Source organism: Pan paniscus, chromosome 14, assembly GCF_029289425.2.
Source record: "Pan paniscus chromosome 14, NHGRI_mPanPan1-v2.0_pri, whole genome shotgun sequence".
Classification (NCBI taxonomy): domain Eukaryota; kingdom Metazoa; phylum Chordata; class Mammalia; order Primates; family Hominidae; genus Pan; species Pan paniscus.
In genome coordinates this window covers 30,741,691-30,768,677 of record NC_073263.2, presented here as the reverse complement: position 1 = coordinate 30,768,677, position 26,987 = coordinate 30,741,691, and the positions used below count along the sequence as shown (strand labels likewise).

Here is a 26,987-nt window from a genome sequence, read left to right as displayed (position 1 = left end):
CTATTTTAAAAATCCAGACATGTGTTTGTTTATTAAATGAAGTATTTGGATATTACCATCTCAGCTAGGACTGGGTCATTAATTTGCAAATGTGAAAGTCTTCCCCCAGACAAGCCAAAAACCCAGTTATTCATGCAGGTCTTGAATCAGAGAAGAGAGAGAGAGAGAGGAAAAAAAAAAACAATAGGAATATACTTTAAACAGTCACAATTCCCATTTCTGAAAATTCTATTCAGTTTGGGCATTCAAGCCTCAGTGCTTTTTCTTATGAGAATTATCTGACTGTGAAGTACTTGTAGAAAATAGAATCATTTAAAAACACTGTTATATTGTGGTCCTCCACAACTTTCTGCCCAGTTGTTTAAATTGTATTGCTGATAGCAGAGCTACGTAGGCAACGATGTATTAATGTGTTAATAATTAGGCGTGTGAGTCCAATGAGGACAGCCATATTCGCTTGCTCACCATGTGACTGCCTGGTGGGGAGGCAGCTGGGTGGATGTGTCTTGGCTCTACGCTGTGCTCTATAGCTTCATTACTCAGCATCCCTGCAATTAATCCTCAAAGCAAAACCTCTTGTTTTTTTTAATTTGAAAAAAGAGTAATTTGAAATAGGTCTCTAAAGCGTCTTAACTGAGCACTTATTCTTTATTTTGTTCCCTGTTTACTTCTCCCTCAAGACAACATTAAATTTCTGCTAAGGGCTACTCGGTAACAATAATATGGGTGAATACACACGCTGTCTGTTTGGAATGCTGCTTTTGTTTGGGAAACTGATGTAGACTGTGTATAATTAAAGGAGTCCAGGTTTGCACTGGGGTTTGGGGTAATCAGACGACTCATTCAATCTTCCCTCTGGGGGTTTATTCCTAAGTGTCACACAACCAAGGAACAGTAGCTAAAAACTGCTTGATCAATAACTAGGAAGGCCCCATTGTCAGATGAATAGTTAAGCTGAATAAATATGGTGGAGGTCAGGAGGCTTGAGTGAAGTCTCTTGCTCTTTATTCCTTCCCTTCCAGATCTTACATGGCTGGGTCTACAAGCAGAGCAAGTCCACCTATCCAGGCAGTCAAATAAACAGGAATGATGCACTGCCTCGGAGCAAGGCCCTGTGGAGGCCGGAAGTCAAACAGGACAAAGTCACCTGTTAGTCCTGATCTTTAGGACAAGTAGCGGAGCACAGGCCCAGGAAGGTCTTAAACCTAACCAATCAGGCCAGCAGGCCCCACTTCTGTGAGAACGGTCATCACGTGGATATTCAGTTCTGCAATTTACTTGGGTTTCCTAAATTGTGTGGGTTTGATGTTGTGTTACATAACAGGTTGTCGTAACAAATGACCCCCATACTCTCAGAGGCTTACATAATATGGATGTGTTTCTCTCTTACCCTACATCACCATCAAAGGCCAGGTGCAGTTCTCCTCATGTCACCTTGACTCTAGGACCCAGGATGACATAGCAGCCTCTTTCTGAGACTTTAAAAGTTGCTATGGGGAAGGGGGAAAATGCAGCAAATTATGTATCATTTTTGCTCCATTTTATTGGCCATAGTAAGTTGCATGACCACATGTGAGTTCAATAGCAAGGGGGTGTTAACATCCTTTTATAGAAAAGGTCACCACAAGCACGCCACTGCATATGGATAAACAGCATTACATCTAATGGGTGCTGTTGCATTCTTACCTTCTATGTTGACCCCAATAACTTCAGAAAGTGAGACACAAAAGAGACCTGGAAATGAAGAAATGCAACCATGGAAGTGTTTTGGGCTAGGTTATGCTTCACTGTCAAGTAAATCTTTGAAAAAGAGGCTTATTTTTTGCTCACAGGACATGTTCATCTCAGGCAGTCAGGACCTTGGCTTCTCAGAGACACAGGCCTCCGCCTGCACCATCTGCAACATGGTGGAGCCAAGGCAGGTAAAGAGAACATAATTGCACACTGCCTTAAAGACTTTCACCAAGAGGTAACACAGGACGTTTCTATTCATCTTCTAGTGACCAAAGGACATCACATAGCCATGCACAAATTTAAATGCAAAGTACTACCACACAACGTGCCTGGAAGGAGAACAAAAGTGTAAGTGAAATGAAGGAGCTATATATACATATTTTTTGAGACAGGGTCTGGCTCTGTCATCCAGGCTGGAGTGCAGTGGTGTGGAGTGCAGGTGGTGATCTCAGCCTGGACTCCCAGGCTCAAGCAAACCTCCCGCTTCAGCACCCCAAATGACTGGGACTACAGGCGTGTGCCACTATGCCTGGCCAACTTTTGTTTTTTTTTGGAGAGACAGGGGGTTTTGCCATGTTGCCCAGGCTGGTCTGGAACTCCTGAGCTCAAGTGATCTGCCAGCCTCAGCCTCCCAAAGTGCTGGTGAGAGGTGACAGCGTGCTGGCAGTCCTCACAGCCCTCGCTCGCTTTCGGGGCCTCCTCTGCCTGGGCTCCCACTTTGGCGGCACTTGAGGAGCCATTCAGCCCGCCGCTGCACTGTGGGAGCCCCTTTCTGGGCTGGCCAAGGCCGGAGCCCGCTCCCTCAGCTTGCGGGGAGGTGTGGAGGGAGAGGCGTGGGCAGGAACTGGGGCTGCACACAGTGCTTGTGGGCCAGCGCGAGTTCCGGGTGGGTGTGGGCTTGGCAGGCCCCGCACCCGGAGCGGCAGGCCAGCCCCACTGGCCAGGCAGTGAGGGGCTTAGCACCTGGGCCAGCAGCTGCTGTACTCAATCTCTCGCCAGGCCTTAGCTGCCTTCTGCGGGGGCAGGGCTTGGGACAGGCAGCCCGCCATGCCTGAGCCTCCCCGCCCCCTCCGTGGGCTCCTGTGCCACCCCAGCCTCCCTGACGAGCACCGCCCCCTGCTCCACAGTGCCCAGTCCCATTGACCACCCAAGGGCTTAGGAGTGCGGGCACATGGCATGGGACTGGCAGGCAGCTCCACCTGCAGCCCTGGTGAGGGATCCACTGGGTGAAGCCAGCTGGGCTCCTGAGTCTGAGGGGGACGTGGTGAACCTTTACGTCTAGCTAAGGGGTTGTAAATACACCAATTGGCACTCTGTATCTAGCTCAAGGTTTGTAAACACACCAATCAGCACCCCGTGTCTAGCTCAGGGTTTGTGAATGCACCAATCAACACTCTGTATCTAGCAACTCTGGTGGGGACTTGGAGAACCTTTGTGTCCACACTCTGTATCTAGCTAATTTGGTGGGGACATGGATAATCTTTGTGTCTAGCTCAGGGATTGTAAACGCACCAATCAGCGCCCTGTCAAAACAGACCACTCGGCTCTACCAATCAGCAGGATGTGGGTGGGACCAGATAAGAGAATAAAAGCAGGCTGCCCGAACCAGCAGTGGCAACCCACTCGGGTCCCCTTCCTCATTGTGGAAGCTTTGTTCTTTCCCTTGTTGCAATAAATCGTGCTACTGCTCACTCTTTGGGTCCACACTGCCTTTATGAGCTGTAACACTCACCGCGAACATCTGCAGCTTCACTTCTGAGGCCAGAAGGACCACAAACCCACCGGGAGGAACAATTCCAGACGTGCCGCCTGAAGAGCTGTAACACTCACCCGCGAAGGTGCGCAGCTTCACTCCTGAGCCAGCGAGACCACGAACCCCACCAGAAGGAAGAAACTCCAAACACATCCGAACATCAGAAGGAACAAACTCCAGACACGCCGCCTTTAAGAACTGTAACACTCACCGCGAGGGTCCGCAGCTTCATTCTTGAAGTCAGTGAGACCAAGAACCCACCAATTCCGGACACACTGGGATTACAGGCATGAGCCACCACGCCCGGCCTTGCAGGAGTTACATTAATTGAAGTGGCTAATAGCTCAGTCTGGGCCATTAAATCAAGAATCCAGACTACCAGGCACCTGAGACTCTGGCTAGACTGCCCAGAATAGGGGAGAATGGAAAAAGTACATCATTTGTATGTCTCTTCCACTTTAATTTTTTCTGTGAGAAAAAAATCAAAGCCCATAAAGTTAAAATATCATATGTGACACGAAGTCACATACAAAGCATTGTATTACTTGGACTAGATTCATACCGGTGCTCTATATAAACCTGCCAGGAAAACATAGTTGGGCATCGAAATGGTTTACTGATGACCTCTCAGCCTGTTGCAGAGTGGGACCCCCAAGTATGACAATGAACACCTTGCCTTGATCCACCTTAGAGGCCTCTGGAGCCATATCTAAGAGACATTCATAAAGGCCTCGAGGGTCTCAAATGCCCACTTTACTGATTTGGGAGGGTGGAAGCAGCACAGAAAGGATGGGGAGGGCAATTCTGTAAAGGGCCAGGGCCAGGGCCAACGTCTCTTTTAGGCATGGCGGGCACAGTGCCTAGGGTTCATAATTCTTTTAGTGGCTCCTGACAATATGTTCTTTTAAAATCAGAAAAAAGGCCAGGCGTGGTGGTTCACGCCTATAATCCCAGCACTTTGGGAGGCCAAAGCAGGCGGATCACCTGAGGTCGAGAGTTCGAGACCAGCCTGACCAACACAGAGAAACCCCGTCTCAACTAAAAATACAAAATTAGCTGGGCATGGTGGTGCATGCCTGTAATCCCAGCTACTCGGGAGGCTGAGATAGGAGAATTGCTTGAACATGGGAGGCAGAGGTTGTGGTGAGATGACAGCGTGCCACTGCATGCCAGCCTGGGCAACAAGAGCAAAACTCTGTCTCAAAAAAAAAAAAAAAAAAGATAAGAAAAAAACAACTTTCATATTGAAGAATTTTTTTCTTTTCTTAAAGACAGAATCTCACTCTGCCACCCAAATTGGAGTGCAATGGCCTGATCTCGGCTCACTGCAACCTCCGCCTCCTGGGTTCAAGCAATTCTGCCTTAGCCTCCCAAGTAGCTGGGACTACAGGTGCCCACCACCACACCTGGCTAACTTTTGTATTTTTAAAAAATTTTTATTAGTAGTATTTTTCGAGACGGAGTCTTGCTCTGATGCCCAGGCTGGAGTGCAGTGGCGCAATCTTGGCTCACTGCAACCTCCCCCTCCTGGGTTCAAGCGATTCTCCTGCCTCAGTCTCCCAAGTAGCTAGGACTACAGGCATGCGCCACCACGGAGGACTAATTTTTGTATTTTTAGTAGAGACAGGGTTTCACCATGTTGGCCAGGCTGGCGTGGAACTCCTGACCTCAGGTGATCCACCCGCCTCGGCCTCCTAAAGTGCTGGGATTACAGGCATGAGCCACCGTGCCTGGCCTTTTATATTTTTAGTGGAGACAGGGTTTCGCCATGTTGGCCAGGCTGGTCTGGAACTCCTGACCTCAGGTGATCCACCTACCTTGGCCTCCCAAAGTGCTGAGTTTACAGGCATGAGCCACCGCACCCGGCCAAAAATTTTTAAATGTATTAGTATAAACATCTATTTACCAGCCCAATAGTAAACATACATATATGTATTTTTTTCTCAATGGAGGAAAGGGTTCATAAAATTATGTTGCCCTAGAATGGGCACCCGGAATTCTCCTCTAATCTTTCCTCTGGAGAGCAACAGAAAGTTGGTGGGACTGGCCGGGCGCGGTGGCTCATGCCTGTAATCCCAGCACTTTGGGAGGCCAAGGTGGGCGGATCATGAGGTCAGGAGATCGAGACCATCCTGGCTAATATGGTGAAACACCATCTCTACTAAAAATACAAAAAAGCCGGGTATGGTGGTGGGCGCCTGTAGTCCCAGCTATTCGGGAGGCTGAGGCAGGAGAATGGTGTGAACCCAGGAGGCGGAGCTTGCAGTGAGCAGAGATCGTGCCACTGCACTCCAGCCTGGGCGACAGAGCGAGACTCCATCTCAGAGTAAAAAAAAAAAACCAAAAGAAAGAAAGTTGGTGGGACTCTGCTTGGTCATCCAATGCATTGGAGTTAACAAGCTGTAAAAGGAAAAACCTTAGACAAATTAAATTTAACTGAGTTTACTTGAGCAAAGAACAGTTCTCCAATAGGATAGAGCTCAGAGCCAGACAGGTCCTAAAAACTCTGGCCTACAAGGTGGTCGGGCAGCAATTATGGACACAAAACGGAAGTGAGGCAGAGAGGCTGCTTAATTGGCTACAGCTGGCCTTTCGCTTTGAGTCCTTTGCCACCTGTGATTGGCTGTTCAGCTGCTGTGACTTGCTAAGACGCAACAATTTGTTACAAGAGTATACTCTTAAATTAGGCTTTCAGTTAGATTAAGTACTAAACTAGGTTGCAGTTTGTTACATAAGGCATTCCCATGTAACAAATTTAGTTGTTGACTTCTCAAATTTAGTTTTACAAAGCCAAGAACAGAAATGAGGAAATTGTGGCCTCCAGGGAAAAACAGGGCTTCCTCCCCTCCCCTCTCCTCAGAGGACACTTTGTGGAAGAGTGCTGCTAAGGTAGGTCAAGCTCTACATGATAATGGGGGGTGGGAGGATGAAGAGATGGCGGAGCCTCCAAAGTGCGGAGTGTGATGGGGATGGATGGCAGCTCTAAGCCAGCTAAGGTCTTCTTTCAGATTCTTTTCTTCCAGTATGGCTGTCACAGGTATGCCCGGAGCTGTTCCCGATAGGATTCTTTCATCTCCCTGCAGAGAGCAGGGGTGAGAGTCAGCAAGTTGTACCCTAGGCCTTAGGAGAAGCTATTTTCTAATGAGTTGCTCATCCTTGGAGTGCTTTTGCCCTTAGCCTCGTCATTATCTGTCATCTGGACGAGTGAAGAGCATCTTTCCTGGGGACCCTGTGTTCACCTGCCCCCTATAGCGTGAACTTGTACTATAGTACCATATGGTAATGAGCCGAGTTGAGGAATTAAGCACTTGAAATGTGATGAGTCTGGATTGAGATGTGCTGTAAGTCTAATATGCACACCAGATTCCAAAGATTTTGTATATTAAAAAAAATATAGGCTGGGTGCGGTGGCTCATGCCGGTAATCCTGGCACTTTGGGCAAGGTGGGTGAATCACCAGAGGTCAAGAGTTCGAGGCCAGGCTGGCCAAAATGGTGAAACCCCATCTCTACTAAAAATACAAAAAATTAGCCAGGGATGGATGGTGGTGGGCACCTGTAATCCCCGCTACTCGGGAGGCTGAGACAGGACAATTGTTTGAACCCGGGAGGCAGAGATTGCAGTGAGCTAAGATGGCACCACTGCACTGCAGCCTGAGACAGAGTGACATGCCTATTTCTATATATATATATAAATAATTTTGTTATGTTGAATTGTTAATTTACATATATGAGGTTCAGTCAAATATATTAAAATTATTTTCATCCATTTCTTTTTACTTTTTCGTGTGGCTACTAGGAACCTTTAAAATGACATATACCACTTGCATTTGTGGCTTACATTATATTTCTGTTAGGCGGCACTACCTGGACTTCATGCACTACCCACAGTGAGCCTTGGAGAATCATAAATCTCACTGTGTCCAGAACTGGTTCCTTCCCGTGGGTTTTTGGTCTTGCTGTCTTCAAGAATGAAGCCAGGGACCCTCGTGCTGAGTGTTACAGTTCTTAAAGATGGTGTGTCCCATGTTTGTTCCTTCAGATGTCCACAGTTTCTTCCTTCTGGTGGGTTCGTGGTCTTGCTAACTTCAAGTGAAGCCGCAGACCTTCGCAGTGAGTGTTACAGCTCTTCAAACTGGCGCGTCTGGAGTTTGTTTCTCCGGGTGGGTTCATGGTTTCGCTGACTTGTGGAGTGAAGCCACACACCTTCACAGTGAGTGTTACAGCTTTTAAAGGTAGCGCGTCCAGAGTTCTTCATTCCTCCCTGTGGGTTGGTGGTCTCACTGACTTCAGGAGTGGAACTGCAGACCTTCTCAAGGAGTGTTACAGCTCATAAAGGTAGTGCAGACCCAAAGAGTGAGCAGCAGCAAGATTTATCACAAAGAGCAAAAGAACAAAGCTTCTACAACACAGAAGGGAACCCAAGTGGGTTGCGGCTGCTGAGTCCCGTGACCAGCTTTTATTCCCTTATTTGGCCCCAGCCACATCCTGCTGATTGGTCCATTTTACAGAGTGCTGATTGGTCCATTTTACAGAGTGCTGATTGGTCCATTTCACAGAGTGCTGATTGGTCTGATTTTACAGAGTGTAGATTGGTGCATTTACAAACCTTTAGCTAGACACAGAGTGCTGATTGGTGCATTTACAATCCTTTAGCTACACAGAAAAGTTCTCCAAGTCCCCACCCAACCCAGAAGCCCAGCCGGCTTCGCCTCTGAACATCGTTCCTCTGCTCAAAACTTTCCAATGGCTTTGCATTTTGCTCAGAGGCAAATAAAAGATTTACTGTGTCTTACAAGGCCTTAGGTGGTCTTAGATGACCCCAGCTGCCCTGTCTGACCCCCTCTCCTATCACACTTGCCTTTGCCTCTCCATTCAGGGCTACTCAAAGAACATGCCAACCAGGCTTCTACTCTAGGCCTTCTCCATGTGTTTCCCTTCTGCTTAGAATCCCTTTCCCCAGGCTATCTGCAGGTCACTCCCTCACTCTTTTCAGGCTTCTGCTCATTGGTTACCACCTCCTTTAAAGTAGGAGTGCACACGCATATGCACGCACACACACATACACACACACTATTCCCTGTACCACCTGCCCCCTTACTCTGCTTTAGTTCTTCATGGTGCTTACCACAAGCTGTTTTTTTGTTTTGTTTTGTCCATCTCCTTCTGTCAGAACATTAGTGTCTTAGTCAATTTGTGGTGTTACAGGGGAATACCTGAGGCTGGGTAATTTATTAAAAAAAGAAGTTTATTTGGCTTATGGACCTGCAGGCTGTATAAGAAGCATGGCGCTAGCATCTGTTTCTGGTAAGGCAGGCTTCCAGTCATGGCAGAAGGGGAAGGGGAGTCAGCATCATATGTTGAGAGGAAAGAAGCAAGAGAAGGGAGGGGTGCCACATTCTTTTTAACTATCAGTTCTCTTGGGAGACTTCACTCATTACCTCCGAGATGGCACCAAGCCATTCGTGAAGGATTACCCCATGACCCAAACACCTCCCACCAGGCTCTACCTCCAACACTGGGATCAAATTTCAACATGAGATTTGAGGGGACAAATACCCAAACTCTATCAATCAGGAAACTTCATAAAAGCAGAGGTTTTGTCTGCTACTTACTGTCAAATACTCGGTGCTTAGAAGAGAGCCTGGAGCTTAGTAGACACTCAGGGATGCTTGTTGAAGAAATGAATATCAGAGTGTGGTAAATATGTGTGGATCCGGTGGAGAGAAAGCCCAGGAGGCCCCTCTGGTCTGCTGCTAGCCCTCTGCCACCACACCAGATTTCCACATTGGGGTTTAAGGCAAAAGCCTCCCAGAGGTAGAGATTTTTTCCCTGACCTTGTTTTCTATAGAAACTTGAGGAGGTGGCTGTGGCAAGACAGGACCTGAGGACGTTCAGCGCCTTCCAAATACCATCAACCCCCAACACAGCTCAGAAAATACCTGCCCCACCTTTTCTCTTTGCAGCACAACTAAAACAAAATATAGTCTTTTAAAAGTCTTAGGTAAAATAAAAACAAAGCTTAGAAATGCAAATAGCATGAAAGCAATTACTGTTGGGCTTGGCCCATGCTCCTAGAGTAACTAGAGTCAACTCACAGATGGATTACATTTCCAAGAGGGAGGCCTGGGTTACTCTGGCTTCAGCTTTCATCTATCTCCAGGTCACGTCGGCTCTGGATGTTGTCTCATTTTCCACTGCCTAGTGTACTCCTGAACACTGTCCTCAATTCAAGGAGAAACTGAAATGCCAACTTTTCTTATTACAAACACTTTCCAGAGACCTGTAGTTCACAGTTTAAAGTCAAACACACTCTACATGCAGTTAATCCTCATTTCATCCAGTCAGTCACCTTCTCTGCCCCAACTGGCCTCCAGATTCATTTCTGTGGGCTGCTCACCCTCTGCTGGTCTCAGCGCAGCCCTCTGACAATATTTAGCAGCTTGGTCTCAATTACCAGGGAGATTGAGCAACTGAAGGCTGAAGGCCCCACGGGATAGGAGAGCCTCTTAGGGCTGGACTCACCACCTAAGGCTGCTTTCAGACCCCTCCAGGGCCACTTTACCAGAGGCAGGTTAGTGATCTGCTCTGTGTGAGATCAGACGTTGAGGACTGTCCCACCCAGAATCCTGAAGCCTCACCCCATCCCATCTCCATACCTTTTTTTTTTTTTTTTTTTTTTGACACGGAGTCTCACTCTGTCACCCAGGCTGGAGTGCAGTGGCACGATCTCGGCTCAGTGCAAGCTCTGCCTCCTGGGTTCGCGCCATTCTCCTGCCTCAGCCTCCCAAGCAGCTGGGACCACAGGCGCCTGCCACCACACCTGGCTTTTTTTTTTTTTTTTTTTTTTTTGTATTTTTAGTAGAGATGGAGTTTCACCATGTTAGCCAGGATGGTTTTGATCTCCTGATCTCGTGATCCGCCCACCTTGGCCTCCCAAAGTGCTGGGATTACAGGCGTGAGCCATCGCGCCCAGCCAACTTGCTCTCCTAATAGAACAAAAATTGTGCCCCATTCACCAGGGCTTACTTGTCAGAGATTTTGTGGCTTAGGCTCCGCTTTAAATAAGAAATTATTTAAAGCACTTTGTCCTGTTTTCTCACATTGCCTGCGTCCCCACCCACCACCTCTGTGGCTCCCAGTCTGCTGAGGACAGTGCCCCTTCCCCTTCACTTTTCCTCCCCGTTTGATCAAGCAAGGGTTTTGGTCATTAATACCTGGCCCTACCATTTACTGGTTGTCCTCAGGGAAGTTATTTAATCCAACTGAGCCTTACTTTCATTTGCAGAATGGGGATGATAATAGAAGGTACCTATCTAAGAGGGACCTTGGGAGGTGACGTAAGACATTCATGGCACCCAGCACTGTGCTGAGGTGCTCAGTAAGTGAAAATCCCTTCTCGCCAGCTGTCATGGGCGTTATTTTTTCTGCCTGCCTGGCATGTCTGTGAGGCACCATCCCTGCCCATTCTGCAGTAATGCTGGGGGCCTGGTGGTTTGATTCTCCATCATCCTCACCAGTAGCTTGGGCAGATAGCTCTGCACAGTGACTTCAGGTACCAGGTCACACTCACTGGCTCTTCTCTTCCCTTCTTCTTTTTTTTTTTTTTTTTGAGACATAGTCTCCCTCTGTAGCCCAGGCTGAAGTGCAGTGGCACAATCTTGGCTCACTGCAACCTCCACCTCCCAGGTTCAAGTGATTCTTCTGCCTCAGCCTCCCGAGTAGCTCGGATTACAGGCATGCACCACCATGCCCAGCTAATTTTTGTGTTTTTAGCAGATGGAGTTTCACCATGTTGGCCAGGCTGGTCTTGAACTCCTGACCTCAAGTGATCTGCCACCTCGGCCTCCCAAAGTGCTGGGATTACAGGCATGAGCCACCATGCCCAGTCTCTTTGTGACTTTCTTACGGTAAGAACTATGTTACTCTGGAGCTGCAAGGTCTGCCTTTGCCCTTACATAAGGAAGGCCCATCTGAGAAGGGAAGCAACGCAGAGCAGAGTTTAGCTGAGAGATGGGCAGAGAGAAAGTCCTGAGGATGTCACTTGAGCTCCTGGATATGGCTGAGCCTAAACTAGATGCTCCCTAAAACTTTCAAATTATGTGGATCAGTAAATTCCCATTTTTGTTTTGTTTTGTTGGTTGGCTGATTTTTTTGTTGTTGTTGCCTGCAACTGCAAAAATCCAAATATACTGTTTTTCCCTGCCCTGGTTCGTAACTTTGACAGCTTGTGTAAGATTTTCATGAGTCTCTGGCTCCCCTGGGTGGCAAAGAGAATAAATTCACATTTCTAGGAGTCCCACTCTCTGCACTAGCATGCTCCTTTCTACAGTTTATTTATGTTTTGACTCCTCTAGTCTCAAACATACTTGTGTGTAATCTTAGCCCACAAATGTTTTGGCAGAAATTTCTTTTTCTTGGTTATACTGCTTTTCTAGCTGTGGTGGTTCTGGGTCTGCAGTCGGTCAAATCTCATCCCTGGTCCTGCTTGGGGTGGCCATTGAATTGGGTTTGAGTCAGTGGTACAGTGAGTGGCCCGAGTTGGGGGGCAGTGGGTCACCCTCTTCTAGGAGCAGTCAGTGACACAAAACACCATCTTGGTATTATTAGAAGGTTGCACCAACCAGCTACAGGAACAAGCCCCAGTGCCAACATGATTTTAAAAGTCCTAGCCAGAGGAATTAGGCTCATCCAGATTATTCTGTCTGAGGAAGAACTGACTAGTTAGAAAAAAATTACAAGTCGATAGGTGTTTTCATGATGTAATTTGTAAGAACCTATTTAAGAACATGAAGGTGTGGCCATATTCGTTTTATTTTGTCATGATGAATATCCTGGGGAGCCATTGCTACTGCAAAAAGGTCCCTGGAACACTTACCAATCTTTTAGTACTCAGAGACTACCTGGAAACACGTCTTTAGTATGTGCCTTTCTGAGCTGGGCTTACCTATTACATCATTGTTGCTCATTCCTTATTTTGAGCCTTGTACTTCAGAATCGCTAACCTAATCCGCATATGTATTTGTTCATCTCCTCTGTATTTGCATACTCTGGCAGAGAAATGGAGTCCTCTTCCTCCATCCTACTCACTTTAGCTCAGGCGTCACCCACCTTATTCCCCCTTCCAACATCCTTGGCCCAGGTGAGCTATGTGTCCCACTTCTGTGTCCAAAAATTTTCTGTTCACAGAGCTGTCATTATAACGATTCCATTGGATAATTATGTTTATGGGTGTGTCCTCAACCAGACTGAGAAGCTTGAGGCACAGGTTTTAACTCTTTTTTTCTTAAGGCCATATGTCTCCTGGCTCACGGTATGGCCCATAGCAGGCGTGCAAAGTTCATTGAATTAATATGTTCATTAAAAGTACAGGGTCAATAAAATAGCATCTGTTGAGGAACTACTGTCTAGATGCCTTAGAGAACTGTAGTGAGAATTTAACAAGAGAGCATAAATCAATGACAGGGAGATATACCTAGCACAAAGTCAACATGGTTGTTGAATGAATGATGGAAGATCTACATTTTGAAGATGAAAATGATGAAGTTCAGACAGCTTAAACTTTTTCCCAGAGTCACACAGTTAAAGTGAGAGAGGTGAGATTTGAACACAGCCCTCTCTGGCCCCTAAGCCCTTGGCTTCCCCTACAGCTCCTTGTCATCTTCTGCATTATACATCTTTAGGTCTCTTGCCCCAGCAGGCAGGCAAACATTTTTCATTGTTGACAATGATCCTTGAATCAACTGTAACACTTTCACATGATGGCTTTCCATGGGAGGAATTCCACAAATATTTGTTGCATGAATGGATGAATGAATAGACTTGGGAAATTTCCAGTGCTGAACAAAGTTGCGTGGGCTAGTCCATTTAGGGCATGATACTATATATCCCTTTAGAACATGTACCAACATCACTATAGCAATCCACTAAGCAGAAATATAACGTGTTATAAAATAACACTGGAGACAGGGCCAAAAGAACAATGTCATAGAAATAAAGGTAAAGAAAAGAAAGTTAACCTTTCTAGGACAGTGATAGATTTTAAATCTGTGGTATTCAGAATATTCTTATGAATTTTTCACAATGGAATGGAGGTATTTTGACCTCCCCTCTAAAATCTGATTCTCTGATTTAGAATTATCTGCAAAGATATTCACACAGATATATGTAGTTTTTTTGAAATTTGTGGACTATCAATTATCTAGGCAGTCACGCAATATGAACAGCACAATATGAAAGATGAGAATAAGGAAACAGTTTTGCTGTTCTCTTTCATAATCCTGGGAGAGGGTTATGAAGGGAATGAAGTGACTCAGAAGTGTCTTAGGTAACCAAGCATTAGTAATCAAAGCAATAACAACCATAGCTGTCAGCTATTGTGTGCCCTTTTAATGGAAGACATCTGGCTTAGGTGATATTACTTTATTAATTGGTCCCCACAACAACCACAATGAGGTAGAATTTCTTTTTTTTTTTCTTTTTTCGAGATTGAGTCTCACTCTTGTTGCCCGGGCTGGAGTACAGTGGCGCGATCTCGGCTCACTGCAACCTCCACCTCCTGGGTTCAAGCGATTCTCCTGCCTCAGCCTCCCCAGTAGCTGGGATTACAGGTGCCCGCCACCACCCCCAGCTAATTTTTGTATTTTTAGTAGAGACAGGGTTTCGCCATGTTGGCCAGGCTGGTCTTGAACTCCTGACCTCAGGTGATCTACCTGCCTCGGCCTCCCAAAGTGCTGGGATTACAGGCGTGAGCCACCGCACCTGGCCAAGGTAGAATTTCTTACCCACATCTTACTGGTAAGATTTTAGAAGAGTTAGGCAGTTTGCCCAAGAAAGGTTGCAGATGCCAGGATTTATACCCAGCTCTGCCTGACTCCACACACAGTCTAGAGGGTTGTCTTGTGACTATTACTATAATACCAAATGCACAGTACAGCTGCCCAGGCCCTTAACCTTGCTGCAGTTCTGAGAGTTGGTTCCCTTTCAGTTTCCTGAAGGCAGGAACGTGGGCTGTTCGTCATGTTATCTCCAGCACAAAGCAAACGGCTGCCACATTTTAGGAGTTCATCCAGATCACTCTATATGATGAAAGTGCGAAGGTGACTTGCTAGAATAAAACATTTCAAGTCAAAGGCTAATAGGTATTTTCATTATGTAATCTATAAGGACATTTAAAACCATAAAGGTTTGGCCATGTTGGTTTTATTTTATCCTAATTAATATCATGGAGACCTACTGCTATTCCAAAAAGCCAATAAGGTCCTTGGATTCCTCCTTTTGTTACTGGTGGAGAGTGTCTAGGTTTTTGACATTTTGAACAAAGAATTGGACAAAATGCACAAACAAAACAAGGAAAGAATGAAGCACCAAAACAGAGATCTACTGAAAATAAAAGTACACTCCACATGGTGGGAATGGGTCTTAGCACAGGGGATCAAGGCCCCAGTTCCAGAATTTTCTGGAGTTTAAATACACTCTAGAGGTTTCCCATCGGCCACTTGGTTTACACCCCATGCAAATGAAGTAGTGGTCCGCAATCAAGAGGCTGAAGCAAAGTTACAAAGTTACATTCCTATGCAAACATCTGATTGGTTGTGGAAAGCAACCAGTCAGAGGTACTTTCAATTTTCTGTCTGCTATGCAGGAAAAGGAGGGAGGGTTTGCAAAGTTGGGGTTTTCCTTTTGATTTAGTTCTAGGAAGTCAGCCTAAATCGACCTTAGGTTCCCTGCCTGCAGACTCTATTCTCCTGCCTCACTTTGGGAACAGCCCAGGATTCCTCAATGTTATAGTCCCCACTCACCATCCCTGCCAAGCACCCTCACATCTCCTTACACACAACAACAGACAATGGTACTCTGCCCCCAGGGAAGAGTTCTGGGTCTATTCAAAGACAGATGTGATCCTCAAGGACATGCCATAGGTCACAGTAGTAAGGGTCGAGCTTCCATTACTCCAGAGGAGAAGAAAAACCTTTGTTATTCATCTCTGCCACCAAAGGCGATAGTCTAGAGTGGATTTCCTCCTCCTAATGAGTTGCCCTCCCCATTGGAAAGGCCAGTGCAGGTCCCAGGTGGGGGAAAAGGAGGAATGGTTTGTTGTTTGTTCTAGCAAACAGGGAAGGACACTTTTTTCACTTTCTTGCAGCTGATGATGTAAGAAGGCCTGGCTCCTTCTTGCTGGTTAGGCCTCTTAGCCATGGCAGACCAAAAAGAAATCAGATAGGAAGAGAACATGCACGTATGGCTTAAGAACCTTGGCAGAGGGCTGGGCGTGGTGGCTCACGCCTAGAAATCCAGCACTTTGGGAGGCCGAGGCAGGCGGATGACAAGGTCAGGAGATCAAGACCATCCTGGCTAACATGGTGAAACCCCATCTCTACTAAAAATACAAAAAATTAGCCAGGCGTGGTGGCGCGTGCCTATAGTCCCAGTTACTTGGGAGGCTGAGGCAGGAGAATCGCTTGAACCCGGGAGGTGGAGGTTGCAGTGAGCCGAGATTGTGCCACTGGGCAACAGAATGAAACTCCGTCTTAAAAAAACGAAACAAAACAAAACAAAACAAAAAAACAAAAAACAAAAAAAAAACCTTGGCAGAGGTAGGTCAGGGATTTTCATTCTGGGGCATTTAGGAGACACAACCAACAGTGAATGATTAATAAATGATGAAGAGAGAAAGGGAGGAAGGCAGGAAGAAATGAAGGAAAAGGAAAGGAGCAATTTTTGATTCATTCAACAAAGGCCTATAAATAAAAAGAGAAAGGACAGTCTTCGGGAGCTCACAGCCCTTGGGGGAATCAATAAACAAGCCCTAAAGTTTGAACAACTCAGACAGAAATCAGAGGCAGCTGAGCAGAGCAGGGAGTGCGGAGCAGTACTCCCCTTTCTTCTCAAGAGGAATGGAGCTGGGGGGTCGAGGGGGCAGTGGGGAGCTGTTGGGAGGGAGACACAAAGATTCTTATACACCCAGCCAGTCTGACCATGGTAATATAAGGCAGAGTCCTACAGAGCCATATGCCCCTTGGCGTTTTTTTTTTTTTTTTTTTTTGAGACAGAGTTTTGCTCTGTCGCCAGGCTGGAGTGCAGTGGCACAATCTCGGCTCACTGCAACCTCCGCCTTTTGGGTTCAAGCGATTCTCCTGCCTCAGCCTCCTGAGTAGCTGGGATTACAGGTGTGTGCCACCACGCCCAGCTAATTTTTGTATTTTTAGTAGAGACGGGGTTTCACCGTGTTGGACAGAATGGTCTCGATCTCTTGACCTCATGATCTGTCTGCCTCGGCCTCCCAAAGTGCTGGGATTACAGGCACGAGCCACCATGCGTAGACTGCCCCTTGGATATCTTCCTATGCAGCCTTTAATATAACCAACTAGGGAAATTGGTTTTATTTAAGTGGAACTTATTTAATAAAAATATCTCCATTCTGGGAGTGGAAACTTAAATCTATGTGACTTGGTTTTTTCATATGACTGGGAATGATTGGGAGCACCTGTTTGATGAGGTAGCCGTGCTGGCAGTCGGAGGAGCCACAACAGAGTTGGGTGGGACGGAGTGCTGGCATTTAACAGCAGCTAACAGCGTGAGGGCCGGCTACACACCTGGCTCAGTGCAAGGCACTGGGCACAGAGAGATGCATAAGCATGGATGGCACAGCAGAACCCAGGCGAAAGGAGCTTTGGGAGTTGGGAGGCACCAGCCGGCGGGTTATCTGCCTGGGCCTGGGAGAGACAGAGGCTGGAGACGTGGCAGGGACAAGGAGCTCAAGACACTCTCCTGCCTTTTTGTCTTGGGCTGTCCCTGTTCCCTCTTTTCAGAGACAAAGGGGAAAACATTTATATTGTCAAAATATAAAAAGAGTTGTTAAATGGTGAAAGGCTAAGAGAGCCTTTGTAAGCAGGAAATAAGGTGGACTAACATATTTATGGAGAGTGTGCTTCTTTAATGAAAGTAACAAATTACACACTTCCTCAGGAAAAACAGAATTGTAACCGTTTCTTCAGGCACATGTGAAAAGAAAGAAAGGAAGGAAGAGTTAGTATCCTGTATCTTTTCTATTCCAAATTATGATGAGGTCAATTCAAAGTCCTTGTACATAAAGATGAGTCATTTCAGTACAGACTCTTTGGGTCTAATTTACATTTCAGAATTTAAAAAGCTGGTTTCAGTGTTGTTGGTCAGCAATATTAGCTTTCTAAGAGTAACTGAATTTTTTTCTAGGAAGTCTCATCTTCTCCAATGCTTTATTCCTTCCTCTCAATATATTTTAACCTCATGTTTGCTGGTGTGGAAAGCAGCTGAAAGGCATGTAGAATAATTTGAGTGCCTCATCCTTCAGAATAGGCAAGAAATTCCCTTTTTGCTGTTTTCCCATTGATGCCAAGGAATTAAATAAAGCAACTGTAATTTGTATGGCTTTGAGTTGTGTCTCTCCTTTCCACATTATTCTAGTCATCCACCATTAGACAAGTGGTTATATACATCCTTGCCAAGATGTAACTTTGCAATCAGATAGTCAGTTCTTCCGAAGTGTCCGGAAGGAGGAATTTCATTTCACTTAGCACAAATGAGGTAAGAACAGTATGACTTGCTAAATAAAAACAGGTACCCAAAATGTTTTTTATTCTACCACTCCCACTCTCCCTAGTGGATTATTAATTAGTTTAGGGGAACTGAATGCACCCTTGGTTCCAACAGCTTAATGAGCTACCCCATGAGGGCACCTGTAATATGTCTCAAGAGTTCAGACACATCCTGGTTTCAGAATCCTCTGACACACAGAAAAATACACCAACAATTTGTAGTTATTTTCCCACCAAAATGAAGGTGCTTTTTTTCAACACAGCAAACCTAAAGAGTCTGTACTGAAATGACTCATCTTTATGTACAAGGACTTTGAACTGACCTCATCATAATTTGGAATAGAAGAGACACAGGATACTAACTCTTCCTTCCTTTCCTTCTTTTCACACATGCCTGAAGAAACAAAGGAAAGAAGAAAAGAGGAATCTATTTCTGGTATATAAACTTAGTTTTCAGGGTGGAAAATCAGAATATTATGTAGGGCAACAATGATTCTGGTTATCCAAATATTAACTTTCTTTCTCCTTTCTATGATAGAATGACTAAGGTAACCATGAATGTAAGAATTAATTAATAATTTTCAGTCACTGTGGGCATTCTAATTATTATTTCATAAGTAAAGAAGCCAAGGTGGCTGGGCACTGTGGCTCACACCTGTAATCCCACCACTTTGGGAGGCCGAGGCAGGCGGATCACGAGGTCAGGCGTTCAAAACCAACCTGGTCAAGTTGGTGAAACCCCTGTTTCTACTAAAAATACAAAAATTAGCCAGGTGCAGTGGCAGGCGCCTGTAATCCCAGTTATTCAGGAGGCTGAGGCAGGAGAATCGCTTGAACCCAGGAGGCGGACATTCCAGTGAGCTGAGATTGCACCACTGCACTCCAGCCTGGGTGACAGAACAAGCCTCTGTCTCAGAAAAAAAAAAAACCCAAGGCAAAGGAAAACAGTGAATTATATGTACCTTTCTGAAGGAAGTAATTGATAATCACAAAAATACTTTCAACCACAGTTCAATATTACCTTCTTGGAATAGGCAGTGCACATTTGTACAACAGCAGGCATGTCTCGTAGCCAAATGAGACATGTGTCCCTCCTCTTGTAACCTAATACAGGTTGGAGTTGTCTGACTCATTCAGATCTGGGTTACCGTTCTCCCATCTCTTAGGCTCTGTGGCTCAGAAATCAAACAGTGCTCTATTTTCTTTCAAACACATTCTGAGACTCTGCCCTTTTTGTATTAGGCTTAAATCAAAGCTACTGCTCTTAACCAGGGACAACTTTGTCCATTGGTGACATTCGGCAATGTCTGGAGACATTTTCGGTTGTTGCAATTGGGCCAGGGGTGAGGTGGTGGGGGTGTGGGGGGTGCGGGAGGAAGAGCAGGACACTGCTGCTGGCATCTAGTAGGATGTGGCCATGGATGCAGTTAATTATTCAGGGTGCAGGACAGCCCACACGATGACTATCCAGCCCAAAATGTCAACAGTGCCAAGGCTGAGAAACTCTGCATTAGAGAAAAGCATTTCCCAGTAAGTTTGTTTTTTCATTCAACTATTCAACAAATATTGATTGAGCATCTATAATGCACTATAAAGAAGAAAAACAATCACTGCCCTCTGGGCCAGACAATCAAAGAAGGGAAGTAACTAACACACACACACACACACACACACACACACACACACACACACACCCCAAGATCACTGCAGCTATATGTTGTAGTATAGAGTGTGGTACATGTTGTGAAGGAAATCAGTGGATAACAACAGAGAGTGAACCAGGAAGTGCTTTAGGTAATATAGTCATGAAAGACCTTCCTGAGGAGGTTACTTGCTTTGGGTAGCAAGTAACAGAAACCCCAATTCAAGTTGGCTTAAGTGGTGAGGAAATGTATGGCTGGCATAACTTAAATCTAGAGGTAGGGTGGGTCTCAAGACTGACTTCAGCCCTAGGCTCCAACTTAATTTTCTTAGTTCTATCCACTTCCATGTGTCATTTCCTTTTCAGGATGATAGTAAGGTTGTTGTAATGGTTCTGGGCCTCATAACCTCATACAACAGCGCCTGGAGGAAGAAGAAGATGGAGGGAGTGGAAGGAAACGGATGGAAAGGGGCAGAGACATACCCTCATACCCAGGCATTCTAAACCATAGCCCTGAAAGTCACCCTGATTGGGCTGCCTAGGTCACCTGACCATCCTGGAACCAACGACTGTGGCCAAGGGGAATAGGATGTGCTGATTGGCCTAAGCCAAACAGTGACCACCCTCCGCATTCGGGCTGGCACCAGTTTCTCCTTAACTGGACAAAAACTGGGTGTACTTTGGGGAAGGGTAATGTGCTTACTGGGTGGGCATTCAGAAACTTTCTCTACAGATGGTGAAGAATTCAATAGAGCCTTGAAGGATGAGGAACTGGCCTAGCCAGGAGCCTGAGGAAGAATTTTCTAGGCAGGGGAATAAAGGAACACCTTGATGTGGGGTAGGGGGCCAGTGTGCCTGAGCACGGTGTTCCAGTGGGAAAGTGGCTCACAGTGAGTTTGGGGGCAGACATGAACATTTTCCTACACATTGAGTTTTTGTCTGCCACATTTATTACAAAATATGATCCTTTTTAGGCTAAAAGAAACATCATTTTACATATCTTTTCCATGTCCTACCAGACAAAACATACTTACCTTATTTCTAGGTGTACCTTTTTATAAGTCTCTGCTCCCTGCGTGATTTCCCCATGCATTCCTATTTTTAGATGATCATTCTATTATAACTTAAAATAAGGACAAAATAGGTTTTAGCAGAACCAATTAAGGTTTAAAGGATACATTTTCAGGTTAACATATAAGAAGAAAACAAAAATCTTTTGGTAAGCAAATATTGAAAAAGGTTCAAACGGACAAGATTTCAGATAATTGAGTATTCATGATGCCCCAGCATTGCAGAGAAGTGACAAAACACATCTTGATTTAGAACAAGTTTTATACTACTTCTGTAACCCTCCAGCCCCTGGCATTATGCTGGTTATAGAGAAGACTGCCATACTGGTTGATACCAGAAATTCAAAGTCACATGCACTTTCATGTATATTACTCTATCTGCATATCCCCTCCTTTGCCCATCTCTTCCTCCTTTCAAGGAAGCCTGGCATAGTTTTTTATATCTACTGCATATTATCTCTTTGAATGGCATTTTTGTTTGGGCTTTTCTTAATTTTGCATTTTTGTTTTATTGTTCTTTGGAAGTGGTCTGTTTCTGCTTCCAATTTTGAGGTCCTTGTTATTCTCTAAAACAAATATGGAATGAAACCTAATAATTGGATTCATAATTACATAACAAGGATTTGTAGGGATTGTCATTATTTGGTCCAAGTCTCATTTTAAAATTTCTGACATTACAACAGTAAGTGTGATAAATTCTACATGTAATAAAAATATATAAACATATAAAGTAATAAAATATAATAAAGTGATAAAAGTGAATTTTTTTAATAGTCTTGCTATATTGCCTGGGCAGGACTTCAACTCCCGGGCTGAAGCAACCCACATGCCTCAGCCTCCCATGTAGCTGGTACTAGAGGCATGAGCCACTGCACCTAGCTAGGAATTATTTTTTTATTTTTAGAGACAGACTCTTGTTCTGTTGCCCAGGCTGCAGTGCAGTGGAGTGATCATAGTTCGCTGCAGTGCAGTGGAGTGATCATAGTTCACTGCAGCCTCAAACTCCTGTGCTCAGGTGATCCTCCTGCCTTGGCCTCCCAACGTGCTGGGATTACAGATGTGAGCCGCCATGCCTGGCCCAGCTAAGAATTTCAATTAGATAATAAATATGGTAGATTTTACAACCTCTTATCACTTACCTGTTGTGCTGAATAATTAAGGCGAATCGATTAAATAAAAGGGGGCTACACCATGACTACACAACACATCCACAGCAGTACAAGATTAAAGTTTGTACTGACTTTCACTGAATGATATTACTTCTATTACTACAATTTATCAAATACCACCATACCATGTTTTATTTATATCTAATCCTTCCAAAATCCTAGCAAAAATAGGTATTACTTCCATTTTACAGTCGAGGAAACAGAGGGCAAAGAGGAATTTGACAAAGATGACAGACTTTATATGTTTATGTTTATATATGTTTAGTGCTTTATATATAGTTTCCATCATTACATAAACACCATGAGATGGAATACAGAAAGGCTTAGTAATTATCGCAACATCACACAGCTCACAAATAAGAATAGCTAGGATTCAAGCCCATGATGTCTGACTCCAGGAGGCCTGGTGCCCTTACAAGCTGTACTTTATATAAAACATCTTAGTAGAGTGCCAAGGATTTGAACCTGACCCAAATCTGTCTGGCTCCAAAGACTGAGAACTGTTCATGTCTCCTCTTCGTACGGCAGTTAAAATGTGGGAAGCAGACCAAATAATCTCAAAGGTTCTTTCTGTTCAAAATTGCTATGTCTCCATGGATTTTATTATAAGGTTTTGATATGTAAGAAAAAGTTGGTGGGCGGGGGGTGGGGACAGAAACCAAGTTTTTGGGATGCATAACAAAAATAACTTACAGTTACAGCTAACTATATGTCCAAATTTAAGAACACAACAACCCCGTGATAACTATTATTGCTCCCATTTTAAAGGTGAGTTAACTGAAGCATGTTAAGTAAGCCACCTAAGTAGCAGGAAAACTAGCAAAAGCACATACAATTTACATGTAATGTAAACCTGGGCCTTTTGCCTTGCCTCTGACTTAACCAACTTGTTTTGATAGACAAGGAGGAATTCCCATACTCTTTATGAGTTAGATTTTTCTAACTTTAGGTTACAACTCCTTATTCAATTACACGCTTATCCAATAACATATTTGAACTGTGCTTATACTTCCACATGCCTGACATAAGGTAAACTCAGGGATCAGAAGCAAACTTAAAAAGACACAAAAGGGTATAAAAGACCTGATAAGTTATCAGCAACACAGTTCCACCTTTTCTTACACTGTCTCTTTACTGAACAAAAGTTAACGGGGACATCGCTTCTGAGGGAAAGAAACAAAAGCTGCTTCAGATCAAACAAGAAGCAAAACTTACACACAATACCAATTTATGGCTACGAGTGGCAGGGTAGAACAGCGTCGGCTTAAATCAGACCTATTAAAAATAAACAGAAAGTGATACCGTGGACAGCCTGCCAAATGACGTCACAACTAAAAATCGATTTCTTAAAAAAAAAAACACCTGACATTTTACTCCACAAGAGATCATCCTGCTGCCTGATGAATACAAGAATACTTAACACAATCCCTTTGCTTTTATTATAAGCGGTTTAAACTGGTGTTCCTTCTCCTAAGTCGTAAAGCACCAGTTGTCGGGGTAATCCAGACAATAATAGAAGTGAATACAAAACAAACGAACAAAATGACGCTTATTGCCAGGGAACCCGCGCAAAAGCGCCAGACAGAACCCTACCCAGCCTCTCTCGCGAGTCCCAGAAGACAAAGCCGGGTCCCAGCAAGCACTGCGGCCAGGACTACACATCCCAGCATGCAAGGCGCACACTTCTCCCAGCGGGACTACGATTCCCAACATGCTCTCCGGACAGCTGGCCGGCCTCCCCACCATCCCGGTGTCTGGGGTCTCTGCAAAAATGGGGTCTGTGTCCGCCCGCCCAGCCTCCCTTTAGCGTTAAGGATCGGACACCACCTCCCGGTAGTAAATTGTGACTATTCCGAGTTTTGGAGTCATTCTTCGTTGCCTGTTTTATTAGGGCAGCAAAACGCCTGTGGCTAGGGCGGGAGTGGGCGGAGGCAGGTTTGAGCCAATGGCACGGGAGCGGCCCTGTCGCTGCCATGGCAACGGCGGCCGTTCTCCGGGGACCGGCTGCCCATTGGGTAGAATCTTTCCAGAAGGCTCGAGAAGAAGGAAGCGGAAGTGGCACGTGGAGGTGCCGGTGGAGGCGCCGGTGAGTAAATGCCGCAGATTCTGGAAAGTTCTGATCAGTGCGATACATAAGGCTGAGGAAGTGGGACCTCCCCTTTTGGGTCGGTAGTTCAGCGCCGGCGCCGGTGTGCGAGCCGCGGCAGAGTGAGGCAGGCAACCCGAGGTGCGGAGCGACCCGCGGAGGCTGAGCCCCGCTTTTTCCCAGGGTTTCTTATCAGCCAGCCGCCGCTGTCCCCGGGGGAGTAGGAGGCTCCTGACAGGCCGCGGCTGTCTGTGTGCCCTTCTGAGTGTCAGAGGAGCGGCCAGACCCCGCGGGCCGGAGCAGAACGCGGCCAGGGCAGAAAGCGGCGGCAGGAGAAGCAGGCAGGGGGCCGGAGGACGCAGACCGAGACCCGAGGCGGAGGCGGACCGCGAGCCGGCCATGTCTGTGGTGGGGTTGGACGTGGGCTCGCAGAGCTGCTACATCGCGGTAGCCCGGGCTGGGGGCATCGAGACCATCGCCAATGAGTTCAGCGACCGGTGCACCCCGTAAGTGGGAGTCTGCGAGGGTGGATGGGAGGAGGTTCTGGGCCCTTAGTGTGGGGACCCAAGATCGCGGGCTGGCTGTACGGATCACCGCGGCAAACGGAGGCGTTTGGGCAGCGGCGCACCCCTCCGTGGAACTAGGGACCAGCGACCCGGCCAGAGGAGGGATGAGGGGGCTTGCCATCACAAATTGGAGAAGGGATTGTCTCAGGGATTCACGGGGGTGAGAGGAGTCCCAGAGTCGAGACTCTAAGGGTCGTCACCTTGTGCGGGCTTCCTATTGGGGGTTTTCAAAACCTACTGGGGGTCGGGCTGCGGCAAAGCCCGCAACTTCGCTCCCTTTTCTTGGCAGGCTGCAGCCTGCGCCTTCCGCGGCCGCCCCCGTATCCCCACCCGGCCTCTCTGAGCTGGCTGAGCCGCCTCCAGCTTGTCCTCCTCCCTTCGCGCATATCTTTGCGCACCGCGGAGCCGGGCTGCCGGGCTTTTTCTTCCGCATTGTGAATCTCGAAATGAACTGGAAGCTTCCAGAGCTTGTGTCGCTGCTTGTCCAGTGAGCAGGCGGATTGTTGTTAGCGACCACGGAAGCAGTCCTATGAAAGATGAGCCCACCTCTCTTTACCCAGTCTCTTCGTTGCTAACATTGTTGGCCTTAATGCCCGGGATCATTGTCGAAAGATGTAAACGTCTTTTTTTTTGCTCTTTGCCATTCATGAGGAATTGTAAACCGTATTTTTAAAATTAATTTTGCACAGTTTATTTAAAAGAGAATAAAAATTGCATACTTTTGTGCTAGGACGCCACAAGAGGATGAATGTCGTCACTGAACTAAATATTCTATAGGAGCATAGGGTGGGCAAAGGGCAACATTTTAAAAAGCAAGTTTCGTGAAGGGATATTTTCGGACGAGAATATATACAAACATATCTGCATGTGAATTGATGAAAACAAATGATTTCATCTCAAGGAAAATACTGTACCTATTAATTTTTTTCAAATGTCCCAAGCTCAGGATGAAAAGTGCAAAATGAAAACATTGAACCTAAAGGTAGAATGACTGGGGTAATACAGTTATTTGGGTGCTGAGAACGTTTATGAAAGTTGAGTGGAAAATCTGAGGCAAAATATTTGGCAATGTTAGTAACGTTAGGAAGATTGTTCTGAGCAACCTGTACATCTACCCCTGCAGATCTAAGTTGTGTTTTGGTTAAGGTTTTTTTAATTGGAGTTTAGTAAGAAAGAAAACAGTATTTCAGGCTTTCATGCCTAGATACAGTTTATACTTTGTTCTGGTTGAGCCAATAAAACAAAGAAAAGCTTTTCAGAGAAGAGTGTGGGAAAAAAAATTGTGTTATACAGGGACTACTGTGTGAAATCAAAGACAATATGGCCCTGAAAAATGTGAACTGAGGGCAGTATTGGAGTTCCCCTTAATATGTTTGTTAAACTATAACTGTGGTGGATTCTATTGTATCAGCTACTAATTGTTATTTAGTACAATTAATTTGATTCTCCCTTAGGAAAATGAGTAGATCCATTCTGCAAGTGTATGGTTATTCAGAGCTTACAGTGATGCTCTGATTTTGACGGTTTGTTGTCTAGCTTCTGCTTGGACACTTCTCTGGCTTTTAGGATGCTATTTTATTTAACACTTGCTCAGATAATGTAGTTTGAGGATGTTTCTATTATAGCAAATTTAAACTTCAGGGTGGTACTTAATGCCCTCAGTATTTTCCCGTTTTGCTCATCTCGTTTACCATTACTCCTACCTAAGCAGGTAGGAGTAACTCACCCAAAATTAGATTATATTTGAATTAGTAATCCAGAATTAGATAACTCCTCTAATCCAAAACCTAATTCACTTACTTTCTTCTCACAAGACTTTTTGAGCTAGTCTCTGCTCTGTTATTGTGCGGTTCCATTTCCATGGTGGCTGAGAAGGTTGTCTCACAGTTATAAGTCACTTTCCATCTCTTCAAAACAGATTTGATGTAACTGATTAGTCGCTCCTTTCCCTCGACATTTATGTTCTGTTTTGCCATGGTACTTGTTGTGCATCATTTTTTTCTTTCTCCGGCAGAATCTCCCAGATGGGAACCTCTTTGTGCTCTTTAAACTTCAGAGGTGTAACTTGGGTTCATTTGCTTGTGTTTGCATAAAAACTTTTGATTCCTAAAGAAGCCGGTGGTATATCAGAACAAAACTCGGTATGACAATGACATTTAGATTTGTACAGAGTTTGTGACTGAAAGGTAGAGTCACATCCTATTTTTTGTTAGTCGTGTGTAGGGTCAAATTAATAATACCGTTAACGTATTTAAAACATTTTCAAAGTTAATGTTCGGTTCATAATAACTGGAACCTGGAGAATTCCTGAGCCATGAGCAGAGGTTTTTGGGGTAGTAGAACTGCCACCTAGGTTGGATCTCAGAGCAGCAATTAAGTGGAAGCCCCTTTTG

General features: G+C 45.4%; 1 protein-coding gene across 5 annotated transcripts in view; it reads left to right on the top strand.

The window, feature by feature from the left end:
• Window positions 1-21,299: 21,299 nt before the first annotated feature.
• Window positions 21,300-26,987, top strand: part of HSPH1 (heat shock protein family H (Hsp110) member 1) — a 28,064-nt gene continuing 22,376 nt past the window's right edge. For 2 of the 5 annotated variants that reach the window (XM_034936532.3, XM_034936530.3), the window contains exon 1: window positions 21,300-24,028. In XM_034936532.3, the coding sequence (XP_034792423.3) occupies window positions 23,916-24,028 (113 nt within the window). In that variant the 5' untranslated portion in view covers window positions 21,300-23,915. Of the gene's footprint in view, window positions 24,535-26,987 lie in introns of all 5 variants that reach the window. The other 3 variants (XM_034936534.3, XM_034936531.3, XM_034936533.3) reach the window with 3 other exon arrangements.